We start from the raw sequence: 20,522 nt of genomic DNA on the forward strand, positions 1-20,522 counted from the left end.
GGGTCATTGGTAACAAATTCGGGATCGAAATTTCAAAATTCAAAATAGCAAGTCTCCAACTAATATGGCGTCTCCAAGTGACTAATTTTATTGTTTTATTGGAGATTATATTCGATATGTTCACGTTTTTTTGGTTGCTGATGATGAATCGAGTCAAAATTGCAAAATCTAAAATGGCGGATCCAATATGACGATTTTTAATGATTCATACTCTCTCAAAGTGAATCAGTATACCACTGAAAAATTTAGTGGTATATTTAACACTGACAATCAATGCAAAATCGCTGATTGATAATGAGTTTCACTGATTCACTTTGAGAGAGTAATGTTCCATTATGAATATTCTCACCTCCACTGCTCTTACCTCCATTAACTGTACTAGCGGGTGAAATATGTTGAAGACAACTACTTCTTTGCCGAATGGCTGTGATGAAAATTTCGAATTTATAACGTCGTTATCTGCGATCAAAAATCGTACCGAATTTTATATCCGTAATAAAATATCCATAATATTTATTATCCATAATAAAATATCAAAGTTAGCCATTTGAATTCGCAACAGTGGGTCCGCCACTTCAAATTTTGTAATTTCGAACCTAAATTCGTCATCAGCGATCCAAAAAATCCTTATAGTCCATATAAAATACGAAATTATTTGCTCTCACCGATTATAGCACAAATTATTGATTTCAGGTTCACCAAATGTGTGTGTGAACCGATTAAGTATTTATTGCAGATACCTCGGCGATATTTACAAGTTATGTTTCTACATACGCGATCACACGAACGTTGTGATACAAAACAAACACCAGATCGGAAGTTTGGTCGATTAATGATGGAGTGGACAATTGCAACAAAAAGACCGTTTTCGGAGTGGCCACGAAGATCGTATACAGAGAAAAAATTTGGCTGAATAAATGAATTATTTTTCTGGTCAAATATAATATTATCAAGTAAATTGGAAATATAATTAATTATTATCGAGAGGTATCTCTCATATCAATCCCTTATGCATTTCTTAACTCTTCCTATTGTTTGATATGTCTTCCGCGATTTTATTCAATAAAAATTTAATAAGCTCTTCCCTGCGATTTAAATAAAATCAAACACGATTCAAACACGAAACATAAATAAACAACATTTTCCCCCATTAATTATCATTAATAATCAATTAATTTTAATATTTACATTAAATATTATGACAAGTAATTAATATTATTATAATTAATTAATATATATTAATATAATTATTATATATAATTAATTATTTAGTAGTATATATATTGCTATAAAAATATTGCTCACGCTTTGTGCACTTGGTATCAAGCTAGCTTCGTAAAAGTTATTTTTATTAAAGAATCTATATCAGCTTTGTTATGTCAAAGTGTACAATGAGTACACCTTGCATTATCGCTTCGTCTAAACTGGATCTAACACAATCCAATATTAGCCTGAATACAGTACATCAAATCAAAAAGAGATCTGTTCAAGTAGCGATAACATAGCAAATCTTTAATGAAAATTCCCTTATCTTGGACATATCGTGGATTCGCTCAGATTACAACAGATTATCGGTGCAACGTCATCATCGATATCTTACGGATGTTCTTAGCAAAACGGGTATAAAACTCGGATCGGGTATACCAATTCTCATCAAACATCGAGATGTCTCCCAAAGTGATCGTAGCCTTTGCTCTCTTGGCGGTGGCGTTTGCCGGTAAGTCAATTCTTCAAATTTTACGTGATCAAGTACACTCGTCATGATGCGAGCCGACCGAGTTAATCGATCTTAACGATCTTAACGGGAAACAAAGTGAACAATAAGGTAAAATGAAATTCTTCCTTTGTCTCGTTAAGAGAAACTTGAGCGCCGAGAAAACGCTCGTGAAACGGGAAACTCGAATGAGGTTTGATCCCATCTCGTGTTACAAATTGTATCTTTAGACGTTTCTTTTTTTTTCTTATTTTACCGGCCCGTCGAGGGTGAATCTTTCGTCGAGATATCGATGCGCGCTCATAAGACAGAATATCCTCATGCACCTGCTTGCCTATCTTTTTCAGAGAGACCGTACCTCGGTTTCCGTTTACCACTTGACATGACCCAAGTGGTCGGGGGAAAGGAGGCTCAGAAACATAGTCACCCGTACATCGTGTCCCTACAAGTTGGAAACAGGCACTTCTGTGCCGGATCCATCGTTAACGCAGGTTGGGTCGTAACTGCAGGACACTGTATTCTGGCAGTTCCAAGTCCGACCACGATCGTCGTCAAAGCTGGGAAACACAGCATCGGAAGTACCGAGAGTACTGAACAGTCGGTCGGAGTCACGAAAACCATTGTACACGAAAAGTACACAGGGTATGTACCACCGAAAATGTCCGAGGCAACAAGACTACTAAAGATAGTTGTATTTACTCGCTTCCGATCCACATCCTTGCAAACTTACAGCTCTTAGACTGACAATTCGTTTACAGTTATTATGACATTTCCAGTTTCATAGCAGCTGCCTAATAAATCGCTAGAAAGTACCCTAGAAATACATTTGAACACAAACAATTTAGACATAGACATTTAGACAAGACACTTAGACACAGACACTTAGACACGCGATTATTTCACTTGAAACTTGATCATTAGAGAAACTATGTAGTCTTCAAATAAGCGTCGACACTCGCCTAACGCTTCTCGCGTTTACGCTATTGCTTCTAACTGATCTAACTGAACGTTTCCGCGATTTCACGCGATTTAATGCCCAATACTTTTGAATCTCCAGTGGAGTCGCACCCTACGATATCGCTTTGATAAAGCTGACGAAAAATTTGGCGTTCACGAAGGAGGTGCAACCGATCGCACTACCGGTGCAGAACAGCGATCCCGCGGGAGAAGCGATTCTTTGTGGCTGGGGCTCCACCTCGCGAACCAGATTCCCGATTATGCCAGACAAGCTTCAAGATATTGCACTGCCCATCGTCGAACGCAAAACTTGCGACGATGCCGTCAGACGCCTTGTAGGCTCGTCCCCGGTTCACGAGACCAATGTCTGCTCAGGCCCACTGGACGGTTCAATCTCCGCTTGCAGCGTAAGTGCCTCGAATGAATTGCGACAGCGATTCGATCGCTTTCGTCCGCTCAGAACGACAATTCAACGCATCTCATTCTCCGCTGACTTTGCAGGGTGATTCCGGCGGCCCTCTGCTCCAGGAGACTTCAAACGGCCGTGTACTCGTCGGCATTGCGTCTTGGGCTGTTATGCCGTGCGGCACCCGCGGTGCGCCATCCGCGTATTGCAGAGTATCCCTGTTCACTGACTGGATCGCGCAGAAAATCAGCAGCAACTAACACAATGATCGAATTGAACTGGCCGATGATGACGACAATGACGCGAAACTTTGTAGCGAAACTCTTAACGCACGGCGATAAATGATAGGCGAAATAAATATAAACGAAATTGTATACTGCTAGCCCCGAGTTCTTCTTATTTATTGAACTTACCTGACATTCAAATCGCACAGTCGCGAAACTAATCGGACTACGAGGAGCAGATTTACGACTTGCGACTCACACAATTTGTTTTATTTCATAAGTAACAAAATCATGCGCGCATATATCGGTGCGGTATGTATTGCTGTTAAAGAGAGAAAGGCAACCGAAAGAAATTGTGTCCAATCGTGTGGTCAAAGTCGTCGGGATCACGGCCCGAATATTTATTAACCAGTTTACTGGCAAATCTGACGAATCTAAGATAGCAGCGCTCAAATACTTAATTTTGTTAGTTTTTGAAAAATATTTATTAAAATTGATATCTCTATTGCATTTTGTGCGAAATTTTCATTATAGAAAGTTTCTCGAGTCGCTAGTGACTGACCCAGTGTCTTAATTTCAAAATTCAAAATAGCAGATCCAATATGGCGGCTCCAAGTACCTAACTTTGTTATTTTATTATGGAGAAGATCATATTCGATATGTTCATGTTTTTTGCTGATGATAAATCCAGTCCAAATTGCAAAATCTAAAGTGATCCAATACAACGGCTTCTAGTGACTTATAATGTTCTACTATGGATACTTTTATTTTTATTATTAGCGAATGAAATATGTTGAAGGAAATTACTTTTTTGCCGAATGGCTCTGGTGAAAATCTCAGATTTATGACGTCGTTATCTACAATCAAAAACCTTACCAAGTTTGATGCCTATCTAAAGGGTATCCCAAAATTCACGCAAGAAGTAATTTTGATAGAAAACACAGGTTTATAATTAAAAACTGTAAATTTTTTATTAATTCATAAAGTATACAGTATAGGGTTATGTGTGGAATAGCATATCGGGTAAACGGCCACAGTGAAGAGAGTTCGTTGAATGGATTATGGAACAACAACAAGTGGATGCTGATTTTTCGAACAAAATCATCTTCAGCGATGAGAGGCTCATTTTCATCTTGATGATTTGGTTAATCGACAAAATTGTCGCATTTGGGGTTCAGAAAATCCACGAGTGATTGTTGAGAAACAAATGCATCCACAACGTGTCACTGTTTGGTGCGGATTTTGGGCTGGAGGCATCATCGGACCATTCTTCTTTGAAAATGCGGCTGGTCAGGCAATAATAAGTTAATGGTGCTCGCTATCGCGACATGATAAACCAGTTTTTTGTGCCTAAATTGCAAGATATGTATGCGGACGACATGTGGTTTCAACAAGACGGTGCCAAATGCCATACAGCCCGAGAAACAATTCAATTACTGCATGAGTCATTTCCTGATCGTGTAATTTCCCGTTTTGGTGATCAGATTTGGCCGCCCAGATCATGCGATTTAACGCCGTTGGACTTTTCTCTTTGGGATTTTTTGAAGTCTAATGTTTATGCCAACAAGTTTATGCCAACAAGCCCACGACCACCCACGCCTTGAAGGAGGAAATTGAGCGCTGTATCAACGAAATTCAGCCACATTTATGCAAAACGGTTATGGAAAATTTCAACAAGAGAGTGCATATGTGCCAACAAAACCGTGGAGGTCATTTACCCGATATGCTATTCCATACATAACCCTATACTGTATACTTTATGAATCAATAAAAAATTTACAATTTTTAATTATAAAATTGTGTTTTCTACCAAAATTACTTCTTGCGTGAATTTTGGGACACCCTTTATAATGGAATACCATAGTTAGCCACTTAATCGCAATGTTGGCTCCGCCATTTCGAATTTTGTAATTTCGATCCTGCATTCGTTATCAGCAATCCAAAAGAAACCCTTGTAGGGTCTATATAAAATACGAAATTATTCGTTCTCACCAGTTTTGGCACAAATTTCATTTCAAACAAAGTTGATTTCGGGTCCACTAGTGAACCGATTAAGTATTTATTGCAGACACCTCGGCAATATTTACAGGTTATGTTCTCAAGTACGTGATCACACAAACGTTGAGCTACGAAACCAACGCTAGGTCTGGAGTTCGATCGATAACGATGAAGTGGGCGATTGTAGCAAAGAGAACGTTTCCGGACGAAGATCATATTACGGAGAAAAAAATTTGATTGAATAAACGAATCTTTTTTCTAATAAAATATAATATTATCAAATAAATTGGAAACATATGCAATATAATCAATTATTATGAAGATATATCCCTTTTGCCAATTGCCTTATGGATTTCCTAACTCTTCCTGTTGTTTTGATATGTATTCCCTGATTTTATTCAATGAAAATTCAATTAGCCCTCATCTGTGATTGAAGTAAAACTTCAAATACAAGACATAAACAAACAACAATAATTAATTAATTCTAATATTTTACATTAAATATTATAACAATTAATTGATATTATTATAACCAATTAATGTTATTACATATAATTAATTAATTAGTGATACTATAAAAAGATTGCACACACTCTGTGCATTTAATAGTATCAAGCTAGCTTCGTAAAAATTGTTTTTACTGAGTAATCTGTATCAGCATTGTTATATCTCCTGTATTATCTCGCTTCCTCTAAACTCAATCTAACACAATCCAATTTAATATTATCCTGAATATAGTACATCAAATCAAAGAAAGATTTGTTCCAGTAGCGATAACGTAGCAAGTCTTTGATGAAAATCGCCTTATCTTGGGCATATCGAGGATTCGCTTAGATTACAATAGATTATCGATAGAACGTTATCATCGATATCTCTCGTGGATGTTCTTGGCAAAACGGGTATAAAACGCAGATCGGAAAAACCGATCCTCGTCAAACATCGAGATGACTCCCAAAGGAATCGTAGTCTTTGCTCTCCTGGCGGTGACGGTGGCGGTGGCGTTTGCCGGTAAGTCAATTCTTCAAATTTTACGCGGTCAAGTACACTCATCACGGTGCGAGCCAACCGAGTCAATCGATCTTAACTGGAAACTAACTGTGAGTGAGCAACAAAGTAAAGCGAAATTCTTCCTGTGTCTCGTTAAAGAATACCTGAGCGCCGAGAAAACGCTCATGAAACTCGAAACTCGAATTTTAATCTCATCTCGTATTACAAACTGTACCGTTAGACATTTCATGTTTTCTTTTTTCTTATTTTTCCCCGTCGAATGAATCTTTCGTCGACATATCGATGCGCTCGTAAGACAGAATATCTTCATAACACACCTTGCCCATCTCTTCCAGAGAAACCGTACCTCGGGTTTCGATTGCCACTCGACATGACCCAAGTGGTCGGGGGTAAGGAGGCCGAGAAACACGCTTACCCGCATCTCGTGTCCCTGCAATATGGACTTATTTCCGTCAAACACTTCTGTGCCGGAACCATCCTTAACCAACGTTGGATCATAACTGCAGCACACTGCGTTCAGGCAGTTCCAAGTCTGGGCAAGTTCGTCGTCAAAGCTGGAAAACACAGCATTGGAAGTACCGAGAGCACTGAACAGACGGTCAATGTCGCGGCAAGCTTTGTACATGAAAACTACCCAGGGTATGTATTATCGTAAATCCAAAGCAACAAGAGTATTAAAGATACTCGTTTATTACTCGCTTATCCATATCCTCGCAAACTCACAGCTCTTAGACTGACAATTCGTTTATAGCTATTATGACATTTCCAGTCTCACAGCAGCTGCCTAAACCTCGAAGAGATACACTAGAAATACATTTGGACACAAACAATTTAGACATAGATAACGCGATTATTTCACTTGAGACTTGATCATTAGAGAAACTATGTAGTCTTCAAACAAGCACTCGACACTCGCAACGCTTCTCGCGCTTACGCTATTATTTCCAACTGATCAATATTCCCGTGAATTCACACGCAATTTAATGCCTAATACTTTTGAATCTCCAGTGGAGTCGCACCCTACGATATCGCTTTGCTAAAGCTCGAGAAAGATTTAAAATTCACGAATGAGGTGAAGACGATCAAAATAGCGGCAAAGGACAGCAAGCCCACTGGAAATGCGATTCTTAGCGGCTGGGGTTCCATGTCGCGAACCATCTGGCCGGATATGCCAGACAAGCTTCAGGATGTTCAACTGCCCATGATCGACGTCCAAACTTGCAGCGATGCCATTAGGAAACTTACAGGGTCGTCCCCAGTTCACGAGACCAATGTCTGCACAGGCCCACTGGACGGTTCGATCTCCGCTTGCAGCGTAAGTGTCTCTAACGAATTGCGATTCGATTGTTTTCGTTGTTCATTAGAACGACAATTCAACGCATCGTATTCTCCGCTGACTTTTCAGGGTGATTCCGGCGGCCCCCTGATCCAGAAGACTCAAAATGACTCTACACTCATCGGCATTGTGTCTTGGGGTGTTATGCCGTGCGGCAGTAAAGGTGCGCCATCTGTGTACACCGGAGTATCCAAGTACAACGACTGGATCAGCAAGACAATCAGCAGCAACTAATAACACAATGATCGAATTGAACTAATCGATGATAACGACAATGACGGCGAAACTTTGTAGCGCCCTTAACGCGCGGCGATCAGTGATATGCGAGATAAATATAAACGAGATTGTACACTGCTAGCCTTGAGTTTTCCTTATTTATTGAACTTACCTGACATTCAAATCGCGCAATCGCGATTAGTTGCGAAACTAATCGGACGATGAAGAGCAGATTTACGATTTGCGACTCACACAATTTGTTTTATTTCATAAGTAACAAAGTCATGCGCACATGAATCGGCGCAGTGTGTATTTCTGTTAAAGAGAAAAAAGCAACCGAAAGAAATTGTGTCTGAAATCGTGTCTTCAAAGCCGTCGCGGGATCAGGCATTTATTAACCAGTTTACTGGCAATGTCGAATCCAAGATAGCAGCGTTTAAATACTTAATTTTGTTAGTTTCTGAAAAATATTTAATATTTAATTATTAGTATTTAATATTTTATTATTGTATATTTAATTTTTAATATTTAATATGGCGATTCCAAGTGTCTAATTTTGTTATTCTATTGGAGAAGATCATATTCGATATGTTCAAGTTTTTTGGGTTGCTGATGATGAATCCAGCCGAAATTGCAAGATCTAAAATAGCGGATCTAATATATGACGGCTTCTAATAATTGATGAAAAAAAAAGAAACTTTATTTATAGGATATAAAGGATGTAAAGAGTAGCGAAATTATTCGCTCTCCGGTTTTGGCGCAAATCGTTGATTTCGAGTCCACTAATGAATCGGTTAAATATTTATTGCAGACACTTCGGCGATATTTACAGATTATCTTCCCACATACGCGATCACACAAACGTTGTGATACGAAACGAACGCTAGATCGGGAATACGGTCGATTAACGACGGACAATTACAGCAAAGAAGCCGCTTCCGGAACGACCACGAAGATCATACACGGAGAAAAAAACTTAGCTGAATAAACAAATTTTTTTTCTAGTGAAATATAAATGATTGAGAAATTTCAATCGAAGATATCAGAATTAAGTCTAAAATATCAAAACTTGTGGTGAACTTAAACAGAAGCGCTGTTAATTTATCTTCAATCAGAATCTCTGCATCGCTCGTATCTTATCGGAAAATTCTTTCGTTCGACCAAACATTTTTCTCCGTGTGTGTACAGCGCTGTTGATATTCAGCGGAGATCGATAAATTTGCGCGGATGAACAATTGCTCACAATTGCTCACAGCTGCTCACGGAATATTCGCCACATCTTGCGAGTGCGAGACAACTTCAGAAAGTATCTCTCTCGTTGGGCACATTCGCATGTAAAATGCTCCGCACAAAAACTGCTCAGACTTCTCCTCAGTCGATTTTGCAGGCAGTCCGGTCGACGGTTACGCCGTTTTACAAGCTTGCGTAACCACTTCCACCGCGGCGAGCGCTTCTTTGGCAGTGGGAATTATGTAACGCGCCGGCAGGATAAAGCCGTATCTGCCAGTATCTCTCAATTCGATAGTGTACGTGTACTTGATCTTCAGTATAGCCTTCGCCCAATCGTCCGAGCCGCCGCTGGCCGCGTACAACGTGGTCGCGCTGTTCCCGACGGTGTAAACACTCCCAGCACCACCGGCCTGTTTCATGGACGCTGCTGCTTGGCGGCCGAGCGTGTCGAGATCGATGTAATCCGGCGGAACACGTCGATCATAGCCCCACGGGTACAGCACGTACTGGCCGTAACTGTGGAAGCTCAGGTACGCCTATCGGAAAATGCCAGAGTGTCACCTATTGAAATTTTACGGATCGTCCTGGAGTCTGATCCGAGGTTGGGACGAAAGAATGTAAGAATGTAGCCGTTTACTCTCAATATGGAGGATTAACAAATCTTAAAAAAGGGTCAAAAAGATGCTGTCGTATCGCGACCGTTTCTTTTGTTAGAACTAAAAGATTTGTTGGAAATAGAAGTAAAATTGGAAGCTTGGTAAAATGTTGGCGAGTTGATGTATATCTGTCTGGGTGTCAAAAGGATGACGCACACGAAGTGTGTGGGAAGAGCGAAAAATTGAAACAAGTCAGACAGACTTGAACCGACCTTGAAGTTCGCCGAGCTGGCCTCGAAGAAGTTGCGGATGGCGTCGGTTTCCGGCTCGGAGAAGGGCGCTGCGCCCGAGTACGTTTCGCGGCACACATCCTTGCTGGTGCCCTTGCCGCCCCAGCGGTAACCAAAGTTCCGGTTCAAGTCGACACCTGAACAGCCGCTGTAACCGGCTGTCCTCCTGTTCTTCCTCCAAAGGCGGTCGGAATTGAAAGTGTACTCATAGCCGTCCGGGTTGGCCACAGGCAGGATGTAATAGTCCGCCTTCAGGTTCTCGCTGTTCTCGACCAGGTAATTGATGATGTAGGTCACGGACGCGGGTGAGATCCACTCACGGGCATGAATACCGCCATCGATCCAGATCGCCGGTACGTCCGGCTTGCCGTTGCTGATCCTCAAGACCTTAACATTAACGGGATCATCTGACACTGGAACTTTTGCTCGACGATGAAGATGGAAGTGAAAAGCGACGCTGGTACCTTGAGTAGCCGGCCTTCGATGGAGTAGCCGATGGTCGTGACGGAACAAATATCCGGGTAAGTCTCCTCGAGGTAGTCCAAGAAGTCATGGATATCCTTCAGGCGGTGGTAACTGGTCCACTCCATTTTGTGACCTGGCGGGTCACAGCTTCACAAGATTACTCGGAGCTTGCACCTCGCGCGCCCTCGTGCGACCGTTCATCAAGCGCTCCGTAGATTCAGATCAAGTGACACAAAGCAAGGTGCCAAGCCGAGAGCTTCGCTCTTCTTCGGCTGTGGTGTCGCGCGTCGTGTGTGGTCATGTCTCGGTAAATGTGTGGATTCGAAGCACCATTCTGAATCGACGAAGCGAATCGCGCGCGTGCGCTTGAGGAAGCTCACCCCGAAAACTTGCCCTAAAATGCCAAGGACCACCTCCACCGTGTACACTAGCTACAGGATAACGAAGAGGACGAGGACGTGGATATCTAATTCTGACTGCCTGCCACCAAGCGTAACGAGCTAGAAAACGACTGAAAGCCTCACTTCGCTGACGAGAGAACGTCGCGCATATTTCGATGACACGGCGAGGGCGAGGCTTTGCTTCAACTTGTGAAGCAACGGGAAAAGCGAGGGAGACTTTTCGCAGCGGAATTCGCCTCGCGTTAACCTCGTGAGTGGCTCGATTTCGCGCACGCGACTGAGACTGATCCTTAAATTAACGGACGGAAATTAAATTAATTCGGAATTGCCAATACGAAAAATGAGATAGTTTCTCGCGTTACAACCCGAGAGAGAAGGCGGAAGGACTCCTCTTCTTCTCTTTTCATGTTTGTTTAGTAATTTGAATTAATTTAATATTTGCTTGAGTGACGGAATTTTCTGCTGAAATATGAACGACTTGAAAACTTTGGCTGAAATTCAACTTGAATTATCGAGATTGCTGGGATAAGCTTCAACAGAATTCTGGTATCTTCCATCGGAATTTCTGAGTCATTCATCATATATATGTACCGGGTGTTTCAGACCACACGGGTCACCCGATTTTTTCGTTAACGCGACATTTTAGAGAAAAATATTTCAGACAAAAGTTGTAGGGCTTCGAAGGATCTATTTACTGACGCTATGAATTTGACCTTAGGCTAACCTTGAAAAATCCAGTCAAGATCAACATAAAAATCTTATATGGATACTCAAATTTTTTATTACATTATATTTTTCTAGCAATTAATTTGAACAACTTGTGTCTGAAACATTTTTTTATTTACCTAATATTTTTTGAGTTATTTAAGGAAAACTTGATAATTTTTTCAATATTTAACTCACGATATCTCGTTAACTATCTGCCAGAAGAAAAAGTGGTACTAGACTTTTTTGCTTTATTTAGTCTCAAGAATATATTGTTCCAATATATCCAGCGCCCTGAATTTGGTTAATTTGATGATTTTGAAATTTCCAAAAATCATGGTCTGAAACGCCCGGTATATATATTTCACCGGAAGATCGCTTCATCCAAGCAATCATTTTTCCCCTTGTCCGTGCTCTGACTCGCCGCTCAGCGTCACGTAGCACGCGATTCGAAGTGACGAAAGATTTGGCTGTTCGTTTAAAGATCTCCATCGGCAATTCTGCTGCCAAATCGCTCGTTAGTTCTAGCAGAATTCCATGAGAGTTATTCACAATCGGAAGGCGCGCCTCGTCCGGTCTGCAGCGGGTAACGGCATCGAGAGATCGGACGGGTGCTTATGCAAATGACGATGGAAAAACGTCGAAATATAGCGCAGAACGCGCGTACGTGCCACGACTGCGTGCGACGTTTCGCACGCGCTTTACATATACGCGTGTACAAATGAAGCATAACTGTTAATGTTAATCAGCGCCGAAGCGGAACCGAGTTGCCGAGTGGGGCTCGCTCTCGAGGCCGATAACCCCGATTGGTCTCCAATTATTTCTTCTCGCGGTGGATGAGCGAGCGACAATTAGACAACGCGCGGCCGTTGCACGCGTGCGTCTCGAACACGCTCGAACTTTCTCGCTGCAGAGATTTATCTCGGATACGAAAATTCCCCGATGATTAACTCGCTTTATCAAGAAGCACAATTGCAAGGTGACAATTGTCATGACGTTAAACGACAACGAGTTGATTGTTCGAGAACATGTCCCGGCGCCGGGACATCAGTTGGTTTCCATTTCGGACGACATGTTACACGGTCATTTTCGACAGTGGCCTGAAATTAATAACAAGCGGTGACTCCCCGCGAGTCTCACTTTCGAATGTGCTTCCAGGTAAGGACTAGTTCGCTGGATTCATTTTCACTAGCTTTCGTCGCTACGTGACAGGCTTGAGCAACGAGCGGACAATAGGCTCTTCCGCGCGACTTTCATCAATGTCAGTGGGACGCAAGCCGGCACAATCGCGACCCAGTTTCTCCTCCATCTTATTTATTCGTCGCAGCTACTCGTCAGGACGAAGAAAATTACTGAGCAATGCGTGGTATACCGAAGAACAAACGATACCAGCGGCGATTAGTCGGTCTCGTAAATTGTTAATGGAAGCGCTCAGCGGCTCACGCGAGTAGCTCGCGAAAATTCATAGTATCAAGGGGGGAATTACATGCGGAGCAGGCCGCTGTCAAGGGTACTTTTATGAATTTTTCTAACAGAAACGGTAGAATCAGTGGAGTTGAAATTTTCACAGTGTATTCAGTAATACTCGAAGTATAAAATAAATTTGTTACTATCTGTATGGAAAGTACACACATAAAAAGCTTTAAACGCGTTTATCTGGAAACGTCATTTTCTTAAACTGTCGACACGATTACGTGAAAACTATTGAACCGAACAACTTGAAATTTTTACACAATATATAGTAGACATACAATTTTCGCTCCTATCTCGAACACAGTTATATTTCATTTTATTCATTTTTTTAAACATGATTTACACGTTGAAAAAAGTTTAATTTTCGATACTTTTTTTGTACGGTCAGTATTTTTCCAAAACTTGACTTCACTGCCTTCATTTTGGTACGGGCAATGGTAATGGCAATTGCATATTTTAAAAATCTTTCTCATTTTTTTTTTGGTTTCAGAGCAGTGAGAAGCCTGGAATTATGTCGACAACAAACATAGAGCTTGCAATCGGATGACTGCATTTTTATCTATAATTACAAATTAGATCGGTCCTTGAGATTCAATAAAATTTATTTTATACTTTGAACACATTAATGAATACACTGTGAAAATTTCAAATCCATTGATCTTGCCGTTTTTATTTAAAAAAAAATTCGCAAAAATAGCCTCGAAAACAGCCTTCCGCATGTAATTCCCCTCTTAATGACAATGATAATAATCATCATCGCGACTCTGAACAAACGTTTCTCCTCGTAAGACCGTAATCGCCGGCTAACTTATTTCTCGGTCTATCGATGAAATATAATCATGGAGAGTAAGATTAATAAAAAGAAAGGATCTCGAACCTTTGCGTCCCTCGAGCTCCTCCTGAGCGTCCGGCGAGAGCGGCGGGTTCTCCTCCTTGATCGCTTGTTGCACATCATTGATCAATACGTCGTAGTTCAGCCCAGCGTTTCTGAACACCGACTCCACGTGCTCGAGCATATAACTTCGTATCAAAATATCAGCGGCCGACGCGTTGTTCGACCATATCGAGTACGCTGTGATGGTAAAGGAGAGAAAAATGTCGAGTGACAATTCTGACTGCGCGGGAAATTCGTCGTGCTTCTAAGGCGAGATTACTACTACGTACAACCGTCCTCGTCGTAGCGTTGCACCAGCTCGTTCACATAATTGTTGTTCGCCTGGGGTTTGTGTATTCTCCAGACTTGATCGCCGTCGTAAGTGATTTGCTCGTGGACCACATCCTTCAGCTGCTTCTCGCTCGACTGCCGGCTGACCTCAGCGGCAGGCAACGCATCGACTACGAGGATGACGATTGCCGCCACCGTCAGCGTCGTCCATCTCACGCATTCTTGCCGTGGCTGTTGCCTTCCGCTCTTCATCTTCGCCGCAAACTGCGTTTCAGAGCAAGGACGCTCACCGCTTTTATAATACTCGCCGCGCTCGGCGTCCCGAGAATAACGGGACTGCTCGATCGATGCTCCGAGGATTGTCGAAGCCGTTACGATTGTACGACGCGGATCTTTGACCCTCGAGGCAGAGATTTTAGTGTTCTATTGCGCAATGGATCAGCGCCACGTTCTCTCTTCGTTCAATGTACGTTGACAACAGCCCTCCGACGACGAATTAACTCAATGAAAATTTGTCCAGTCTCCAATCTATACTCGATAAGTAGATCGAAACCCGACAGAAAAGTATAAATAATACGGAGGTGTGTGTGTGTGTGTCCCCTTTCTATCCGAAACAATCGGCCGCTGATAGATCGAGTTCACTGAACTCGGATTCTCGACCAAACATCTTGGAAACGATAAAATATTCTGGAAGCCAAATACTTCTCGACGAGAAATAAAGTTTCGGCAAATATAATATCTCATTTGATATTTATCATTTCCATGTTACCTCCCTAATCTTGATTTCCTCTCGCCCTTTCATTTGCACATAGAATTACGAAGAAATATCGTTCCTCGAAGAGGAAGCAAGATTTTTCAGAACACGTGATTTGACTTTTCTGTTAAATTTTATCTGCCTAGCAGGAAATATCACGTTCTTCATAGACGTATATCTTCGACATCTTTACAAGCAGTAATCCGACAAATAGAACTCTTCGATATCGAACATCTTATCGATGGACTCGAGTGCTTCGACGATAGATCTGAGGCCGAATCTTTGAGAAGAAAAGAAAATCGGAGCGCCTTCGATGTTGAAGGCTATCTCGAGTAAAAAATTAGGGCCATCCTCATGAAGCATAAGGCCCTGATAAGGCCGAAAGTAGGATGCCCTAAAAAAGGATGCCTCATTATTACTACATCAGGCCTCGAGATGGATCTTTTAGGGATCCATCTTTTAGATTTTCTCTCTCTTAGATTCTCTTATTTTGTGAAATAAGACTTTGATAAGGAAAACTAATGAGGGCCTTGGAAGGATTTATTAGGGGTGCTTTATATCTAAATAAATAAGGCTTTGTTAGAGGGAAAACTGACGAGGGTCTTAGAAAAATTTTTTAGGGATGTCTTAGATTTCACGAAATAACGCTTCAACATGGAAAACTGATGTCGACTTTAGAAGGACCTTTAAGGACGCTTTAGATGTATAAAATCAAGTTTTATTATATTATAAAAAATTAATAAGATCTGAAGCGTGTAATAAAACTGTCATAGTTTAATATTGTTTTAGCAAGTATGCTCTATCTGATTCTTTTAAAGATTTTTTAATTATACTGCAAATAAAAACAAATTTTTTTAGTTTCATTAGTTGCCATATTCATTAGTCTCTTCCAAGGATTTTTCTAGTATTACCTTCGTTTCGAAATGCAACAAACTTTAGTAAAAACAGTGACAAGATATTTATGTGTAAAGAATGCTATATTTTATTGCAAAATATGCTATATTTTTAAGACAAAAAATTCTTGTTGTATATTAACAAGATTATAAAGAAATTGCAGCCTAAATTTCTTGGAATGAAAAGATCGAGTATTCTTACTCAAGCATCGACTACTCAAGCAATAATAAAAATATCTTCCTAGAAGGTCCTATTAATATTGCCTTATAAGGACTCGCCGTTAAACCACTCGCTACACGTCTTGCAGGGCCCTTGTCTTTCTATCGCTACTAGGATCCGATTAATGTCAGGGAAAAATAATCAGGCCCTTAAAAATACCGGAGCCCCATTAATTTTTCTACTCGGAACGTTAAAGAAATATCACAGAGACGTTGCTCTTTTCGCGAGGCGTAACAGGCGTAACGAAGACCAAGGTGGGGGAGATCCTGAACGTTAGCTCAAGAATCCGCGATGTTAATCGGCCCTTTGATACACACGGCCGCTTCGTTCAATTTAAAGCGCCGACGCGGCCGTCGGCGACGGCGCACATCGGCGAGCAGACGCGCGACTTCCACCGCGAGTAAACGGCCGCGCACGTCGACGTGTCGCAGCTTAATACAAGCGCAGCGCGGGGACCGATTAATAAAGGAATTCGTGCCGCGAAGTCGTGTCCACATCCACTCCGGAGCAGCGGATTCAGGACGAAATCGTAAAAGCATGAAGCGCCTGCTGACCGTCGTCGTCCTCGTGGCTGCCGTCTCGACCGTCGTTGAGGTACCGTTCGCTGCAAATCGCAGCTATATTTTTTTCGGATACCGTTAATGTGCGACGCTAATTGTAAACGACTGTCAAGAGTAAAGATCAGCCGCTCGTGCCACTTCGCATTGTTCGTGTCAGATCGCGATCTGGGAGTGTTGCCTCGGACATGCTGCGTCCTTTTGCACCGCGTGCGCATCGATAAGGAGAAGCCGCGATTTTAATCGCGGGATTCGCGGGATTGTGTTACACACATCGTATCTTCGTCACAAAGGCATTCTTGCTGAACGTCGAGTGTCGAACGAACGGGTGCGTGTACGGATCTTGCGATAAACAGCGATTACATTGATCTCGTCGATCAAGTGGTGAAACTTAATGGCTGCATGAGTTTATCGCGACACAAAGTTAAGATAAGTTGATCCGTTTAATTCGAGTAATTGAGACGGATTGGGGATTGGGGGCAGAAATTAACAGATACAAGGGAGGTGGTAATATATGTCAGACGTGTGTATGTGTTAGTTTCGCCTGTGCATGTTGTAAGGTTTCCCTGCTTGTTACGTTCCAGCAGACGCGCTCGAGCGATTCCCCGACGAATGTATGTTCGAGCGTCGCGAGTCCAGCAAGTCACACGGGTCTAAATTAATGGCTCCATTCTGCATCCATTCTGTCGGTTGCGCTGCACTTGCGCTCTCGCAATCGTGCGCTCAGCCTCGTCGACTAATTCAATTTACTCCCGCGGAATTGTCGTCGACCTCTTTTTCTTCTTTCTTTCCTCCCGCGAAACAGCGCGCTATTTATTTGGTTTGTTCCTTCGCTTGCGCACTCGCGGGAGCGACCTTGTAGAAGAGTAAAGAAGAATAAAGCTGTAAGCTGTGCGAATGATTACAGGACTTCCATCACAGATTATAACGTTATGTAACATTTAGAGCTACTATAAGAGCAAAATGAAAAGAGTTCGTTAAGTGAATGATCGCGCAGCGTACTCGACTACGCAGAAAATGACAGAATGTTTGAAAAGAGGCTCATAGAAATGCGTGTGTGTGTGTGTCATTCTAGGCGGAAACATTCAAGGTCACGGACACCGTATACTTCGACATCATGATCGACAACCATCCAGTCGGGAGAATCGTTATCGGCCTGTTCGGTGAGATCGCTCCGAAAACGGTGAAGAACTTCATCACCCTCGCCACCACCGGCGTGGCTGGGAAGAAGTACACCGGCAGCAAGTTCCATCGCGTGATAAAGAAGTTCATGATTCAAGGTTACGGGCTTCTGCCTCCGCTGAGACATGTCTCACTTGCGAATAAACCTTCGCGCAAACAGTTCCTATCGATACTCACGAGTACATGTCGCAGGCGGTGATGTCGAGAATGGCGACGGTACCGGTTCCATCAGCATCTACGGCAAGTACTTCGACGACGAGACCTTCGAGGTGAAGCACAGCGGGCCGCTGTTTGTCAGCATGGCGAACGCCGGCAAGAACACCAACGGCTGCCAATTCTTCATCACCACGATAGCGACACCTTGGTTGGACGACCATCATACGATATTCGGCAAGGTGATAAAAGTTAACTTGTTATCAGTGCAACATCGTCTTCTTCGTATTTCTTCGGTATTTTGGACGGCATATTTGGGAACGCGAATGATCAGTTTGACGCTTTTGGGACATCTTTTCCCTAGGTGGTCAGCGGCGAAGCCGTGGTCTTCAAGATCGAGCAGACCAAAACGGACAGCGACGACATTCCGCTCGTCCCCGTGGTGATCTACGAGAGCGGCATCCTCCCGACGGAACCGTACAGCATATCGGACAACCCTTACGAGTAATCCAATCTTCTCGACGCGACCTCAACATTAGCTCGCACCCTCTGCCCTCTCCCGAACCTTCCCGTAGATCGCTAAGGTCCTCGCGTTAATTGCGGTCTAGACGCCGGCAAGTTTGCACTTGCGTAACAACCCTGTAGACGCCGCGAGGCGCAACAACAACGGTAAACTAGTTGAGTGAGAAGCTCGCGTGAAATGCGCTATATTTTTACACGCTCCTGAGAGGCTTCGCTCTTCACGCGGTCGCATTCCTTCGATAACGTGTGACGTTCAACGACGATCTACGCTCTTGATGTATCATCATCCCAGCAAACACAACGCTTCTCGCGGACGCGTTGTACAAAACAGTCGCATTGTTGAGTAGGAAGTCACAACTAACAGGTACATGTTACATATTACATGTTTGCTTGATGATTGATGGTGATCAACATCTGCCTATCCGGCGCGACCGCTCGAACGGGAAGACGAGAGATCGCTGTGGACGGCCATATGTAAAAGTAGACTTTGAACTCGCGATGGCGCTCGCACGCTACATGTATTTGGAAATATATTCTTCGACGCACATTACCCACTCACCTGTCAAGTCGCACCGCCATGTCACGCTGCACTCAGCTAGGCGAACAAATTATTATCCTAATGACGCAGCGCTTTCGGACTCTTCGCAGTTCTGCATTAACGCGCGCGTTACGATGTGCCTGTTTGCAGCGTGTGGGCGTGGATCAAAGCCACCTGCATACCACTGGGATTCAGCTTCTCGATACTCGCGTTTTTCCATTACGTGATGAGACAGTTGGATCGAACAATCTAATCAAGGCGTTCCTCCAGCCCGAAAGACTGACTCAAGCCGAACAGAGGGGATTTTGCGGCCCGCGAGGGGAGACTGGTCGACCCCTCTGAAAGTGGATTTATTTTTTATAAAATACCACATATGTATGAGATAATTATACATTCTAGTCGCTTAATGCATGATTCTAACCGCGGAGTCACACACTTCGCGCGCGCGATCGGTAGAGCAGATTTCGCTTCTCTCTGGCAACCGCGACTTTCTCCTCCTGCGGAGCGTCGGGCGCCATCTCTGTGTGGACCAGGAGGTCTCGCAGAGGGGAACCATTTCATGTATTTTGTAACAAATTCAATTTTTATAATAAATCAACGATACAAGGAGAAAGAAGATAACGTTGCGTTTTCTGACTCATCGGAGGAGTTTTTTTCCTCGTAAATACAATTTTCAAGCACAAACGGAGATCAAGTCCGCTTCGGAGTCTCGTCTCCAAATGGAGACCTCGAGAACGGAAAGAAAAATAGCTGGAAAAACATCTGACTAAGCCGCAATTAGTACTATTATCAATAACATCCGAACGCACCAGGTGGCCGAAAGAAAAAGACTCCACTATATAGCTGTACGGTACTGTCGATGACGCACAAAGCTGCGCATGACACACACACACACACACACACACGGCCCCGTTGTGTACACAAATACATGTAACTGTCAGACTACTCCTGGCTAGGCGGCTGCTTATCCAGCCAGTCGGTGGCGAGCCGGCGTCGGTCATCAAACGTCGGTGGTCGGCTGAAGTTGGTAGTGAAAGAGAGTCAAGAGCATCGGCCGATGCTCCAAGCGTATTGCCGGCTATACATGACACGTGGGCGTACGCGCACGCGAGGGAGAGAGAGAGAGAGAGAGAGAGGCATCATTCATAAAGTCACAATCAATACCACAAAGGAGTACGGTTGCGGAGAGCGCATTGTGGATACGGTGTTGCCCGTGTGCGAGGCGTAGGTGGTGTTGGTGCGTTGCTTTCACGGTTGCTGAAAAGCGGAGCGAGGAGCGCATGTTGCTCCCTTCGGGCTTCGATCGGCCTGAGGACAGCTGGGACGAGGTCCTTGGAAGGGAATGCTCTGAAACGGCGTATCAGCGTACTCACACAAGGTACGCGCCGTCCGCAGGACGTCCCCCGTCGAGCAGGAGATCCGCGGCCTCTCCGGATAACGGCAAGCCGGGCACCGGTTTGTTTATCGCTATTTGTTGATATCCTCGCGGTTGCAAAGTCGCAGAGGGTCATGAGGAGAA

At 43.2% G+C, this 20,522-nt stretch overlaps 4 protein-coding genes across 9 annotated transcripts in view; 3 read left to right on the top strand and 1 right to left on the bottom strand.

Annotated features, from left to right (window-relative positions):
• Positions 1 to 1,599: 1,599 nt before the first annotated feature.
• Positions 1,600 to 8,000, top strand: LOC105191535 (transmembrane protease serine 9). The gene is made up of 8 exons (XM_025305631.1): positions 1,600 to 1,717; positions 2,062 to 2,356; positions 2,772 to 3,078; positions 3,173 to 3,335; positions 6,212 to 6,307; positions 6,643 to 6,946; positions 7,316 to 7,622; positions 7,713 to 8,000. Exons 1-8 carry the CDS (start codon positions 1,666 to 1,668, stop codon positions 7,875 to 7,877), a joined length of 1,689 nt encoding a protein of 562 aa, XP_025161416.1. The 5' UTR covers positions 1,600 to 1,665; the 3' UTR covers positions 7,878 to 8,000.
• A 590-nt stretch (positions 8,001 to 8,590) lies between these two features.
• On the bottom strand, positions 8,591 to 14,938 carry LOC105191522 (carboxypeptidase B). Its single transcript, XM_011154983.3, has 5 exons — positions 14,184 to 14,938; positions 13,897 to 14,091; positions 10,440 to 10,573; positions 9,958 to 10,362; positions 8,591 to 9,625 (listed from the first exon to the last, which is right to left on the bottom strand). Exons 1-5 carry the CDS (start codon positions 14,434 to 14,436, stop codon positions 9,263 to 9,265), a joined length of 1,350 nt encoding a protein of 449 aa, XP_011153285.1. The 5' UTR covers positions 14,437 to 14,938; the 3' UTR covers positions 8,591 to 9,262.
• A 1,450-nt stretch (positions 14,939 to 16,388) lies between these two features.
• LOC105191523 (peptidyl-prolyl cis-trans isomerase, rhodopsin-specific isozyme) lies at positions 16,389 to 19,015 on the top strand. Its single transcript, XM_019845239.2, has 4 exons — positions 16,389 to 16,645; positions 17,684 to 17,888; positions 17,983 to 18,185; positions 18,308 to 19,015. Exons 1-4 carry the CDS (start codon positions 16,589 to 16,591, stop codon positions 18,449 to 18,451), a joined length of 609 nt encoding a protein of 202 aa, XP_019700798.1. The 5' UTR covers positions 16,389 to 16,588; the 3' UTR covers positions 18,452 to 19,015.
• Positions 19,016 to 19,924: 909 nt separating this feature from the next.
• Piezo (piezo type mechanosensitive ion channel component) overlaps positions 19,925 to 20,522 on the top strand; it is a 34,105-nt gene continuing 33,507 nt past the window's right edge. For all 6 annotated transcript variants that reach the window (XM_025305672.1, XM_025305674.1, XM_025305675.1 and 3 more), the window contains exon 1: positions 19,925 to 20,381. The gene's annotated coding sequence lies outside the window, so the exon portion shown is untranslated. The remainder of the gene's footprint in view (positions 20,382 to 20,522) is intronic.

The sequence above is a fragment of the Harpegnathos saltator genome, unplaced genomic scaffold (genome assembly GCF_003227715.2).
Source record: "Harpegnathos saltator strain DR-91 unplaced genomic scaffold, Hsal_v8.6 scaffold708, whole genome shotgun sequence".
In the NCBI taxonomy this organism is placed as follows: domain Eukaryota; kingdom Metazoa; phylum Arthropoda; class Insecta; order Hymenoptera; family Formicidae; genus Harpegnathos; species Harpegnathos saltator.

Bases quoted from the DNA above. Each gene is read 5' to 3' on its own strand.
- LOC105191535 (XM_025305631.1), top strand. From the start codon at position 1,666: ATGTCTCCCAAAGTGATCGTAGCCTTTGCTCTCTTGGCGGTGGCGTTT. The intron at 3,079-3,172 runs GTAAGTGCCTCG...CTGACTTTGCAG, and splicing joins GTTCAATCTCCGCTTGCAGC to GGTGATTCCGGCGGCCCTCT. The intron at 6,308-6,642 runs GTAAGTCAATTC...CATCTCTTCCAG, and splicing joins GGTGGCGGTGGCGTTTGCCG to AGAAACCGTACCTCGGGTTT.
- LOC105191522 (XM_011154983.3), bottom strand. From the start codon at position 14,436: ATGAAGAGCGGAAGGCAACAGCCACGGCAAGAATGCGTGAGATGGACG. The intron at 10,363-10,439 runs GTACCAGCGTCG...GTTAATGTTAAG, and splicing joins TCGAAGGCCGGCTACTCAAG to GTCTTGAGGATCAGCAACGG. The intron at 9,626-9,957 runs GTCGGTTCAAGT...ATTTTCCGATAG, and splicing joins CCAGCTCGGCGAACTTCAAG to GCGTACCTGAGCTTCCACAG.
- LOC105191523 (XM_019845239.2), top strand. From the start codon at position 16,589: ATGAAGCGCCTGCTGACCGTCGTCGTCCTCGTGGCTGCCGTCTCGACC. The intron at 17,889-17,982 runs GTTACGGGCTTC...TACATGTCGCAG, and splicing joins AAAGAAGTTCATGATTCAAG to GCGGTGATGTCGAGAATGGC. The intron at 18,186-18,307 runs GTGATAAAAGTT...TCTTTTCCCTAG, and splicing joins ATCATACGATATTCGGCAAG to GTGGTCAGCGGCGAAGCCGT.